This window comes from Candoia aspera, chromosome 10 (genome assembly GCF_035149785.1).
Source record: "Candoia aspera isolate rCanAsp1 chromosome 10, rCanAsp1.hap2, whole genome shotgun sequence".
NCBI lineage: Eukaryota > Metazoa > Chordata > Lepidosauria > Squamata > Boidae > Candoia > Candoia aspera.
In genome coordinates, this window is record NC_086162.1 from 6,195,593 (window position 1) to 6,208,583 (window position 12,991).

General features: G+C 42.3%; 1 protein-coding gene across 2 annotated transcripts in view; it reads right to left on the bottom strand.

The window, feature by feature from the left end:
- Nucleotides 1–12,991, bottom strand: part of CSMD2 (CUB and Sushi multiple domains 2) — a 643,348-nt gene that overhangs the window by 77,475 nt on the left and 552,882 nt on the right. For both annotated transcript variants that reach the window (XM_063311620.1, XM_063311621.1), the window contains 7 exons: nt 12,708–12,824; nt 9,683–9,892; nt 6,839–7,027; nt 4,527–4,704; nt 3,094–3,239; nt 1,873–1,953; nt 221–334 (listed from right to left, as the gene is read on the bottom strand). In XM_063311620.1, coding sequence (XP_063167690.1) covers nt 221–334; nt 1,873–1,953; nt 3,094–3,239; nt 4,527–4,704; nt 6,839–7,027; nt 9,683–9,892; nt 12,708–12,824 — 1,035 coding nt within the window. The remainder of the gene's footprint in view (nt 1–220; nt 335–1,872; nt 1,954–3,093; nt 3,240–4,526; nt 4,705–6,838; nt 7,028–9,682; nt 9,893–12,707; nt 12,825–12,991) is intronic.

The window sequence follows — 12,991 nt, forward strand, 5'->3', positions numbered from 1 at the left end:
TCAAACATGGGTTCCCATCAGAAGCTGGTGATGAAGACATGCTTTGTTTTTATAGGAACTGTCTCTTTGACCCCTTTTCTGGAGTGTCCACAACATAGATCTAAATATATCTATTTAGCTTCTTGTATATCCAATGCTTAAATAATAAGGTGTCCATATATTATTTATTCCCTGCTATGAGTTCTATGGTTCTTTTTACACTTCCATCAAAGTCACTTACCTTCACAAGTTGGGGGAGGGCCTTCAAACTGGAGGCGGGTACCAAGCCTGCAGGTCAGGATCTCATTTCCAACCAAGATGAAGCCAAGAAGACATTGATACCTAATAATATCACCTAGGGAAAGGGATGAAGAGGACGCAGGTGTGTTTCAACAGTACAAAAGGACATATTTTGAATAAGGATCATCAGATGCCTCATATGGTTACAAGTGAACTAGATGTGAGGAAGGAGATCAGGATCTCATAAAGTTAAATGAAGGAGTGGGGGGGAGGAGAGGGCATGTGGATTAGAACTGCCATTCTCAGGTTATCTTGCCAAATGGTGGAAGACCGGCTGCTATTAAATGAGAGCATGTATATTTTCTCCTATGGTCCAGAAAGTCACTTTAGAGTGTTAGTGATTTAAATTAGCTAAATGACATGTTGATGGAGAGAGGGGGGGATATTTCAGCAACAAGGTCCCATTTTAGTTACACAGGCCCTGCTACTGCTTTACGCTATGGTACATTTTCATCTGATATCTTTGCAACATACTTAGTGGTACCATTAGGGAGAAATGAAGTATCTTTAGCTGAATTTGCAGCATTTCTTCCAGGTGCGTAGTACCAGACATCAGCCAAGTCTTGTCATCTGCTGCCTCTATTCTCTTGTGAATCACTTCCAGTCATCCCATTGTCTTCCTTTATGTTTCAAACTCTGTGCACATCTGCTGCATAGGTGAAGATGTGCCCCTTAAGTCTGGATAAGCATCCCACGAAGTGCAGTGCGAGAATTCTGATTTGTGGGTAACATCTATCTATTTTTTATATCTGAACTATCTTTTTTTTTCAACAGGGAGGTTGAAAAGTTCCTCCTTGCTGTGCTAATTTTCTGCTTGCAGAGGAGTTGTTGTTTTAAGCAAGGTGGAGTGCTCAAAATCCCACGCGCTTCTGTTTCAAATCAGGGATGAGCTGCATGTGCCTTAGCTGATCCCCCAAAGCTAAGTCATGTTGGACCTGGTTAGTATTTGGAAGGGAGACCACCAGGAAATTCAAGTCCATGGAAGTTGAAAAAACAACCCAGGCAAAGATAATGGCAAACAGCTGCTGTATGGCTTCCATATTGTTGCCAGGAAAACGTGTAATCACCAGGAGTTGAGCGTGGCTCAAGAGGGACTTTGTGGATTAGAATCATATTTAATTCTGAAGTGCTGGTTCTAATCCCTCTGTGGTCTTCCTGGATCTGGAGGATGAGCTCCTCAGGTAAGTTTCTTATAAAATCTAAGTCTGGCTCTCATTTTAAATTGTGCAGACTTTCATCTTCTGATCCACAGAAGCTGAAAACAGCAATGGAAGAGGCAAAGCCAATACACTTGTTTGTGTTCTCTTTTATGTGATTCTACCTGCATCCAGTGGGCTCCTGGAAGTTACAGTAAGTAAGGACTATGCACTCCACTGTGCTAAGATGCTGAACTGGCACTGTGGTGAGAACGGGAAGATGTACAGTATTAAATTATTTACTCATTTATTGTAAATAAGGTATGGGTACCTGTTTCAGACACTGAATTAGGACTGGGATGAGAACAGAGAGAAGACAATCAATTTGTGATTTATACCACATGTCTACATCCAGAAAATACTATCAAAAGCTGTTTGGGCAAGCATGCAGGAATACCTATGTTGTAATCCTGATTCTCAGTGATGATTTCAGCATTAGGGACCATAGTTGGTGGTTGGCACTTAGAAAGTTGATAGGCTGAGAAGAGAAGAACATAAATAAAGTTCATGAGAGTACCAAATCTCTAGCCATGGGACTTTAATACAGGTAGTCCTCAACTTATGACCACTATTGGGACCTGAACTTCTGTTGCTAAGCAAGGTGGTCATTAAGTGAGTCACACCAATTTTATGACCTTTTTTGCCACAGTCATTAAGCAAATCACTGTGGCCAGTAAGTGAATCACCACAGTCGTTAAGCAAATCCAGCTTCCCCATTGACTTTGCTTGTCAGAAGCCGGCTGGGAAGGTCACAAATGGTGAAGATGTGATCCCAGGATGCTGCAACCGTCATAAATGCATGCCAGTTGCCAAGCGCCTGAATTTTGATCACATGACCACAGGGATGCTGCAATGGTCATAAGTGCAAGGACCAGTCGTAGGTCACTTTTTTCAACACCATTGTAACTTTGAATGGTCACTAAACGAATGGTTGTAAGTCAAGGACTACCTGTATAGATCTTTGTGTTATATATCCTTGGCAAAAATCGGAATCACTGTTGAGATAGGTGGCAATATAAACAAACAAACAAACAAACAAACAGAGAAGCCAGAAGCTTTATCTCTGGGAAATCAATTCTACAACAAACAGAATCTGCTCCATTTGTGGGGGACCAATTTTCTCCTTTTTATACCCTTCTGTGGTTCAACTTTATAAGGTTCATTGGCCCTCAAGGATATTTTTTCACAAGAAATGCTTTCTTTTTTCTCTGCAAGCCCAAGTAGACCGTTCTCGCTCTCATTTCTCATTTCTCAGATCACTGAATTAAACCATTTGCTTGATTTGCACAATACCTGGAATCTCAAACTAACCAAACGGGCAGAGCTGAGCTACAAAAAGCTTCCCTAAACTTAACAATAATCAATGCACGCAGTCCCTCGGCTTCTAATCAATTTGATTAAGCATCCTGTGCACACACAACCATAGGATAAGTGACATGTATTGGTCCAGATTGGTCTTTTTTATGCTGCATCAGGCGCAGCTGTGTGGCAGAGAAGGCCCCGATAAACCCTAGTTGAATGCATAGGCAATACACAACTGAACCATCGCTGCTGCATGCAGCAGGTTAGCACAACAGGCACAATAGCAAAGCCTTGCGTCTTACTGAGCAGCACTCACCATAGAAATGGATGACAAAGAGGCCTCCATTGGCTGCATCACTATGAAATTTAATCAAAGCATGATTGGAAGAGCTTTGGATGGCTTTCTTCACTGAGTGTCCTGTGAAAACCCCCAACTGGGGAGCTGTCTGCTGAGAGCCATCCCTAAAGGGGAAGGGGAAGGAGGAAAAAAAAAGAAAGAAATACAGAAGAGTGACAGAAGAGGCATGGTTAAGAATGGGAGCACTGTGGATCAGACAGAGTTTGCACACCACCCAGGTTGTTGGCTGGAGATAATCCCAGCCTGGACTTTTAAAAGAGCCCACAACCCTATTGATGTAGGAGCCAGATAATGCTTGGGAGGCCAGTCAGACCCTCCCAGTGGGCCAATCTGGCTGAAGGATCCACAAAGTTCTCCTATTCTGCTGACAGGCCACCAGACCGATATTCACACAGGCCCCTCCTCTATTTTCCTTCTTATTTTGTCTGGAATATCTGCCTGTCTATGCACTTGAAGATCTCTCATTCCCCAGTCTAGAAATATGGTATGTGAAAAAAAAAAAGGATTTGCATATACTTACGCATACATACTTAAGCTTTGTTTGGTTTGTAATTTTCCCCAAATTGTAAACAATTAAAAAAGAGTATGAAATGTGTCCTATTATTTTAAATTTGGCTAAGAAAAGTATTCCTGTACTGCCACACAGCTTTTACTGTGCAAAATGGTTTCCAAAAATTAAATAATGGAAAGACTTTATAACTGAAAGGCTATTTGCAGAATCCAGCACAGAGGATAAGTAACACGATACAACTCTTCAACAAAAAAGCAACACGGTAGCTCTTCCCATTCACACCCTGGTATTTAGTGTCGCAAGAGAAGGAAAGACTCGGCCCTTCTCTGGTCATGGGCTCACTTCCTCTTGTGGACTTCTGATCTAGAGGTTGGTGGATCTCCACTGGACCTCAGAGCATTGGAAATGGGAGTGGACCATCGTTGTTGCAGCCATGTATTAATTTCTGTAAAACATGCTAAAGCAGAGCCTACATTCCCAAGTTTCTCTGTAGTTCCATTTTCCAGATCAAGCAATTTTCATTATTGCCATTTCCACAGTAATTATCTACCTTCAGGATGCTCATTGCCACTTTAAAGTTCTTTAGGAAGCATACTGAAATTTTCCTTTTCCTCGAGGAGTTTGGAGCAAAAGATTTTCTAATTTCATGATATCTCTTTGTAGTATACATTTCATTTTCCTAGGCCTGCTGCCACCAGCTTCCTATTCCCACCTTGGACAGTTTGTTTCCCTCGGGGCAAGTGAAGAACTGACCTCCAGACTTCTCATGATGAGAGGATGGAACAAGAGAAGAGACCAGGGCTGGTACAAGTTTCTAGTAACAAGGTTCTACTGAAAAAGCTGGGCTCGGAGAGAACTCTCAGCTCCAAAGACCACTCACCAGACAGTGATGAAGTCATTATACAGCTCTGTTTGCAGCAAGGTAAAGTTGAGGTAGATGCCATATCCAGATGACACCATAAGTAGCCACGTGCAGTCCTGGGAATTGGGATATGGATTGGGAAACCCAGGGGAGTAGATCGTTCCATTTTGGGCAGTGATGTTTCCTCCACAGGGGACTGTATGCAATTGACCACAAAAGAGACATTAAGATCAACTCAATCCCAGTGCTTGCAAATTTGCGGTATGATTTCAGGATCATCTGATCTATTTTCAAATCCTCCAAACTGCAGTTCCCATGATCTGATAATATGGTTATATTATCTGGATATTATCTGGATAATATTGACAAACACAAGGGCAGGATTCTTGAACTCATGACTGACAAAAAGAAGCAACCCACAATGATAGACTTAAGACATGTGATATTCTCTTAGATGGCTTTCAGCTGAGATTAAGACATTCACAAGATGTAGGGCTATTATTACTATAATGAAAAATATGCGTATGTATGTGAAAGAGGGAGGGAGGGAGGAAGAGAAGGCTGACTACAAGTTCTGCCTTCAGGCTTCTCTGAGAGCAATGCTATCAGAAGGTAGACCTTTGGTAGACCCTGAGCAAGGGATTCTTCCTATGGTCAATGCATCTAGAAGACTGCAGACATGGAAAGTCCAGCCCAAGGCCATTAAGCCTCATTGTTACCCAGTGCTGAAACTTTTCTGCTTCAAGTGCTACTCTTCACTTTTGGATGGCTTGCTGGAGGCCACACTTTGTAAAAGGATGAGTAGGTCTGCAACAGAACCTCAGTCTGATCTGACTTCATTTATAGTTGGATTTAGATCCTGTATAATTTACAATATGCTTAATGCTACTTTCTAGCCATCCATTCACACAGTCACATTAAAAATTACAGTTTGCTAACGACTTTGAGGAGGTCTTTGAGAGGCTGCACACAAGGGTTTGGGGGGCACGTGTAACAGAAAGATTCAAGTAGTGTTCCTCTGGCCCAGTGTGGACTGAAAGGTATCCAAGAACGCATCACTCTGAGCTGTATGCCGCAAAGAAAGACCTGCTGTGTTCCAGGAAAACCCATCCACCAGTGTTGCTCAATGACAGCCACATGACTGGAGGGGAGCCCTGCAAAGTGAGGGAGGTTAGCCCATCCCTATCTTCTTTCTGCATGCTTCACACATACCTCCTGGCATGGTGGAGAGGGAGTGAAGACGAGAAAAATGAGAGAGAGCGGGTGTGCTAAAGAACTTCCATTTTATGTGTTAGTGTAGACCAGTGTTTCTAAACCGTGACCACTTTAAGATGTGTGGACTTCAACTTCCAGAATTCCCCAGCCAGCTTGGCTGGCTGGGGAATTCTGGGAGTTGAAGTCCACACATCTTAAAGTGGCCACCGTTGAGAAACACTCATGTAGACACGCTTCTGTGTACTGGCAGCAAGAAGAGAGATGACACAACCCAGCTGAGCAGGGAAGATGATTTAAACCTAAAACAACCCAGAACTCCTTCCAGTTAAAAGGAACCATTTCAAACCCTGTTGATAATTGGTGTTTGCCTGAAACCCTAACCCTCCCTTAACCCGTTTCCTGTGTGTCCTGTGAACTTTGTCTAGACTGGGACAATTGTGGTCGCTAAACGAGGACTACCAGTATATTGTAGCTCAGCATATGCAGAAGGTTATGAGTCATGGAAAGCCTTCTTCTAACAAATTGAAGTTCCCTCCACTGTGGACGTGTTAGGAAGGAATATATGGACCTGTGGCTCAAGCAAGTTCGGCAGAGTTTAGCATTACTTAGAAAACAGTATGAGTGAGCCACCAAAAGTGGCCCAATGAAAGGAATACAGAAAGAGGCATGCAGTAAATGCTGTGGGAGCGGTAGACCACAGTCACACTCAAATGAGATCAAGGCTATGGAATAAACAGATTTGCCACTCCCTGGAAGAGCAGAAATTAAGGGCCATTGACTTATTATAATTAATAGGTAGTTTGGAAGCCAGAAAGCTGAATTAAAAGTTGTTTAACTTCTAAATGAAAGAGAAATTGATAAAGAGCAAAGACCTCCCAACCAGATGAGGTTTGTAGCCAGAAATTGTAGTGATGTTGGTGCTGGAGGAAAAGTAGACTATGTGTATGGATGCAAATGAATATGCTATGATGCCTTTCACCAAACACCAGCTAGCCCAGTCCACACATTTAATAAGTATGTAATATATCTCAGAGACACTAATTCAGTTAGTATGAAAACATTTCCCTTTCTTCCTTCATAATCCCCCTCCAAGAAGAGTCTCCATAAAGTCATACCTTCACACCTGGGCAATGGGTGGTCCCAATTCCTATTGGTTCCATGTTGGCAGGTTAAGACCGGTTGGCCAGTCAACTGATAGCCAGGGAGGCACTCAAAAGAGATGGACTGGCCCACACTGTAACCAGCTCCTCTCACAATGCCATTGGCAAAGGGCTCAGGATCTGGGCACTCCTGGAGTTCATAAGCTGGATATCAAAGAATGCAAAGAAGGCAATGGATTTAAAATTCATTATTCCTTCAGAAATCCCTTCAGAAATTCTTTACCTTGGAGGATGTTAACAGTCAGCACAAACAAAATTGGGCAGATTGTACAAATCCTCCCACATGCCAAATTTAGGCTGCAAGTCTTCACCATTCAACCTGCAGGGCTTTCAATGAAAGTCTTCACCATTGAAAGTCTTCACCATTCAACCTGCAGGGGTTTCTCCAACCCACCCCCCAGGACTGCTCTGAGGGGTCAAATGTGGATAGAAAGCTCCCTCCCCCCAAATGGCCCAAGGTCTAACTTGGTATAAGGCAATTGACTTATTTCCAATGTTCTTTCAGCTGAACCACATCTGGGATAACTGATTCCCAGTATTGAAGCACAAGCTGCCTAGCAACCAAAGCTAATCTGTGAAACCAAGCTACATGTGACTTCCTCAGTTTCCAGGTTTCTGGAACCCACCCAAATATTATATAAATATGAGGACCAATAAGCAACTGAGAGACGGTTGTTCAGAAGTTCATCCTATCAGAGCAGTGGTATATTAATAGTTATGGGAAGGGCAGCATTGCCTCAGAGGATCAACTTTCATGGATCTCTCTCTCCCACTAGGAACATGAGTATCCCCCGTGATATCGGCTCATGTTTTAAGATTAGTCTCCTACACCAACTATCATCCTAGCTGGATGAAGGTTTCACAGTATCCTTCTCCTTAGATTATTGTAATGCATTCTAAGTGGTAATAACTTCGTAGTCAGCCCGGAATCTTCCACAAAAGACAGCAGTAAGTAATAACTGCACAGCATTATGATCATACCATGCCAATATAGTACCGACTTCACTGGCTCTCCATTCATTTCCAAGTCCAGTTTAAATTGCTGGTACTAATTGCTACAGCCGTTCAGTAACGTAAATTATATTGTGTGGATTTCACTGTGTATCATGCTGTTCATAAATATTGCCCTGAACATTTTGATTATAGACCCGAGTACAGCTGAAACAATTAAAAATTATGTTGGTTTGATACGTGTGTATGTCTGCATGAAATAAATTCAGAAAGTGGGGAGGGGATATTGAAAATGCTGGAAGATTGAGAGCTAGGGGGAAAAGTCTTGGGCAGCATATGGCAGCACATTACAAAACAACAGACACTGGGTATTTGGAATCTGATTGTTAAATCTGGAGCATTTCTTCTGTCTAGAAGCACACTGAAAATATTTAACTTCTCTTTTTGAACTCTTTTCTCAAAACTAGCACCAGACAGAGGAATTCTCCTGCTTTTTTTTTTTTTTAATAGCAGTAGGGTTTGCTTTTGAAATTTATTTTAGAGGAGAAGATAATTTTTGTGGGTTTTTTCATGCACCTAATGTGGTGTTCTCGCACATGTGTGAATGTAATCCTTTTTATTTGCTCCAACATTCTGAAGCCTTCTTGGCTTCTTCCCAGGCATCCATTTAATGCATAACTCAACTGCGGGACTTTCTCTGTCGCTGCCGATGAAAATTCCTCCCTGTGAAAAACCACTGAAGAATTTCTGATTCCCCTGGCGAAATTCAGAGAAGGCATTCACTCAATTTCTTTACCTACAGATTTGGTGATAATTTCATAAAGCCAATCATGCCCAACTCTGTTTAAATTATTTAATAGAATTAAATACAATACACTTTTCTGGCTTCTCCTTCTTTCATGGAGGGGGCCTCCATGGAGTGTGTCAAAATCTGCAAAATGGTAGGCACAACGTTGCAAAGCATCACCACTCTGAAGGTGCATTCTTCACGCACACCTACCAAAGTGGTGGGGCTTTGATCGCAATGCCATGGCCACCATCTTACAGATGTTGACCCTCCTCCACCCCTGCTCTTGAGCGATATAGACTGACGAAAGAAGATCCACAAAAAGCTGTGCAGAATCTACTGGTGTAGAGGGGTGCAAAGGCAGCCTTGGAGAAGGCATTCAGCAGCTGCGAAATGCCAGCTTAGCCCTGGAAGGGAAGAGGGAGTGAGGGAAAAAAACCCTCAGAATTGTCCTGCCTTGCTTCTCATTGGTATAAGAAGGGGAGAGAGCCATTTCCTTTACCTTTTTTCAGACTTGGCTAACCTTTTTCTTAATGTCACTGGCTTCAATATGGATGGGGGTAACTGGGAAACAGATGACCGTTTCCTCACAGGGCACGTGTGGCAGTAATGAAGGAGTCTTGGCTTTTCATTTACCTGGCAAAGTCCGATATACATCACTGTATATACAGTACAGTTAAGACATAATAATATCTGCAATCAGAAGACGGGGGCTTTTGTTGCACTCAAGTAGAAATACAGTGAAAAAGCTAGAGAACAGGCTTGTGCAAGGGGGAATTTCTCTGATGTAGTAATTAAGAGGCCTCTGAGCACCATGGAAATTAAGGTCAGGCTGAATTCTAATACAGCATTCATACCCTCCTGGATAATACATTGTAGATTAACTTGTCTATAGGTTACTAGGATTTAGCAAGACTGGTGGGTAAAACAAGAATTTCCATTACATCCTATAAGTATTGCTTCAGAAAAACGCAGTAGTAGTTCTAGCATTCATCACTCTTGCCATGAACCCCCAAGGTGGGGTTGCCCCATTCCCAGCCTTCATGGATGCTGCTCCTTACCTTGATATTCCACCTTGAAACCAGGCTTGTTCTGTGAGTGGTCACTGTGGAAATATACAGTGGTTTCGTGTGATGTGGATAGAAGGGAGCCTGGGAGGTCAGTCCCACTAAATCGGCTGATGACGTTACTGGTGTCGTGTGGCCCATTGCGAATTTCAACAAAGTCATGATTAGGCTCAGTGGAAAAGTTTAAGAATTGGAGATGAGCACCTGCACGTTATAGAGAAAGTGGGAGAAAGGAGGTTTAATGAACTGAGCTGTTTGCCAAATATTCTGTGTTCGTATAACTCTCCATCTTGCTTCCCCAACCTACATCTTTCAGAATTCTCAATATTCCAGAGTACGGTTTTACATAGGCAATATTGTACAATGTGTTGGCTGCCAGAAGATGATCAGTTCTGATTCCTAGTGACTACTTGAACAAGTCCAAGCAATTTTCTTGGCAACATTTTCAGAAATGGTTTTCCCCTGCCTTCCTCTTCCTAGGTGTCATGACCCTGTTGCAAGGCACAAAGAGCCTCACAACGTGGATCATGATCATTAAGAGAGAGAGGAAGGAGATAATTAAATCAGTGCTTAAACCAAGCACCCAAAGCACCCACACCCATGGAATCATATGCAGCTGAAAAGAAGGGCTTCAGATAAGCAGCGATAAGCCGCACCTGGTGCCCTGGAGGACACACCTGACCCAAGAGGACAAGGACAGCAACCGGGAAAACGCCCACACAGCCATCAAGAAACCCATCAAGGGGGATTGGGGACAATGAAGGGTGGAGGAGCACGGGACCCCGCAAGAGGGTATATACAGGGCACCTCACCACCGCACCCCCGTTCCCGTTTTTATTTCTGTCAGAACCGTTTCAATAAACCGGAAATCCTTAATCCCTATTAAGTGAGTCCGTGTCTTATTCGGAGCGAGGCTGACCCTGACACTAGGGCTGAGAGCGAGGGATTGGCCCAAAGTCACCCAGGCGCCTTCATATCTAAGGTGGGACTAGAACTCAGTCTTCCAGTTCCTAGCCCAGTACCTTTAATCAGTATATCAAACTGGTTCTCATGTACATATGTGTGCATATGGATACATATTTCTTGATAGATGCCATTTAGGAGATTTTGAGCCCCTTAATACCCATGGGCAACCCTGATTTAGGAATAAAAGTTGAAGCGTTACCAGGAAACACATTCAGAGGGCCTAGACAGCTACTTTGGCTGTATTTAATATTTCACCTTCTAAAGTAATGCCTTTATCCCTGGCTTCTCTGTAACTGAACAAATTCTATTTCAACAGTTCTATTCCAATGGTCTGTTCCACTGCTGTAATTCTGGGGCCTCCTCTGTTTCCAGATACTAGGAATTTCTCCTATCTCCACTAGGGAATGGACCTAAAGATGGGCAACCCCACTTCGTACATGCTTTGCTTTGCTTTATTATATTTCACTTTTAGGCTGCCCATCGCCAAAGTAGATGGGCGATGTATAAACATCAACTGGATTGCTAATTTGATGCAGTCGCCAAATGCATTCTCATTTGCTTTGGAAGGATGGGTGATACAGAAGGAGGGAATGTGATTGAGAATGGTAGTTTGGAGGACAGCAACCTGCCTTGTCAGGAAGGTGTCCTTTGCCTGGATGCTGGATCATGGAGAACCAGCAACTCATAGCTTACCTACATCTTTCCTCCAGCACCATCAGCCAGTCATCTGGGATGTGCATGTTTGATTGAACTGGGACAATTAGATAGGACAACATCCTCACTGCCCCCCAAAATTGAAGCCTACACTAAATCCAAGAGCTGAGAATAAGTGCTCACCAACTTGCAGTGGAAATGATATAGCGTTCATTAAAATCCTCATTAAATTTTATGACCAAATCTTAAAATGGTTCATCAGCTTCTGGATCAAGAGTTACTTCTGACTTTCAAATGGTCTTGCATGCAATTATTTTTATTATGATAATTATTTATTTAAAAGAAGCACTAAAACAAATGCAGAATAATACATTACAATCACACAATGTCTATGTTCTTAAAAAATGGAAAAGTATTATCAGCATACTTAAAGCTGCACAGAAACAGCTGCACAGATTGTTACCAATATGGCCCTTATTTAAAACTACTGGGTCATGGGGGGGTTGGATATTCCTACTTTCACTATTAATATCTGTCAAAAACCATGACTGTATTAAAGAAAATTTGCCATTTGACAAAAGCACTTTAGGAAGAAATATATGTGAATACATATATGTGGACATATTCATGCAAAAGTGGGATTACAGTCCAAGATGCCTCACAACTGAATTGCAGACAGTTAAGAATTTTTGACAGGGAGGTGGTGGTAATGAGAGAGACCTTCCACCACATTATTCTGGGGCAAAACTCACATACTGAATCCACTTTTTGAAACAAATATACAAAATGGAAAAGTCTGGCTCCAGAATGTTCTATTTTTTATCCAAAAATGTTCTAGTTTTCCCTCTGGAACAGGCTAACTTGAGAGTTCCAGGAATGGTCTATGTGTTCTTAGAAGGGTATTATCTGGAACACAAAGGAGGTTATGGTGTTCTGGATGTAAAATGAAAACTTCAAGAAGAAAAATGGAACATTCAAGATAACTACTATATGCACATAATCATTTCCAATATCCCTACTGTAAAATGTCACTATTATGAATAATTCCCTGTTGTCTGCAAGCGATGAAGAGGTCTGACAGAGTCTTGAAATGATAAGATGGACCTCACCATTTCAATTGCTGGTTGAAGATTTAGTATGTGAACGTTCTACCAGACAAGTTCTAGAAGAGGTGGAATGGCACCATATGAACTGCCGTCTCCCCAGTGGTGTCTCAATTTTTCTCCTACTTCACCTTTTGTTGAACAAATTCTTGTAAGTCAAAGGTGTTTTGCTCTTTAAAATAAAAGCTGTGTCTGTGTGTCCATCCAAAAATATCAGGGTTGGCTTGTCCTGGATCAACCCATGGAAAGTATCTGAAAAGAGATGTGAAATGGAAAGGATGCTGTGATTTTCTTACCGAATCCCACAGAAAAGGATATCTTCCATGTACAGTCACTGTTGCTAGGGTAATTTCCAGGGAAGCCGGGGCTCAGGATGACACCTTCCATCTCTTCCAAGATTCCTCCACATTGAGCTGTTAAAATTACAAGAAAGCAGATGGTCATAAACTATTTCAGACGTTTTTGTCTTTGGGTTGACTGTGAGTCAAGACAACTGAAGAAAGAGCTGATGGATGGACACAGGCTTGATATGCAGGAGCTTTCATGTACCCCCTCTGGAAGATCGAAAAGAATCGAGTAG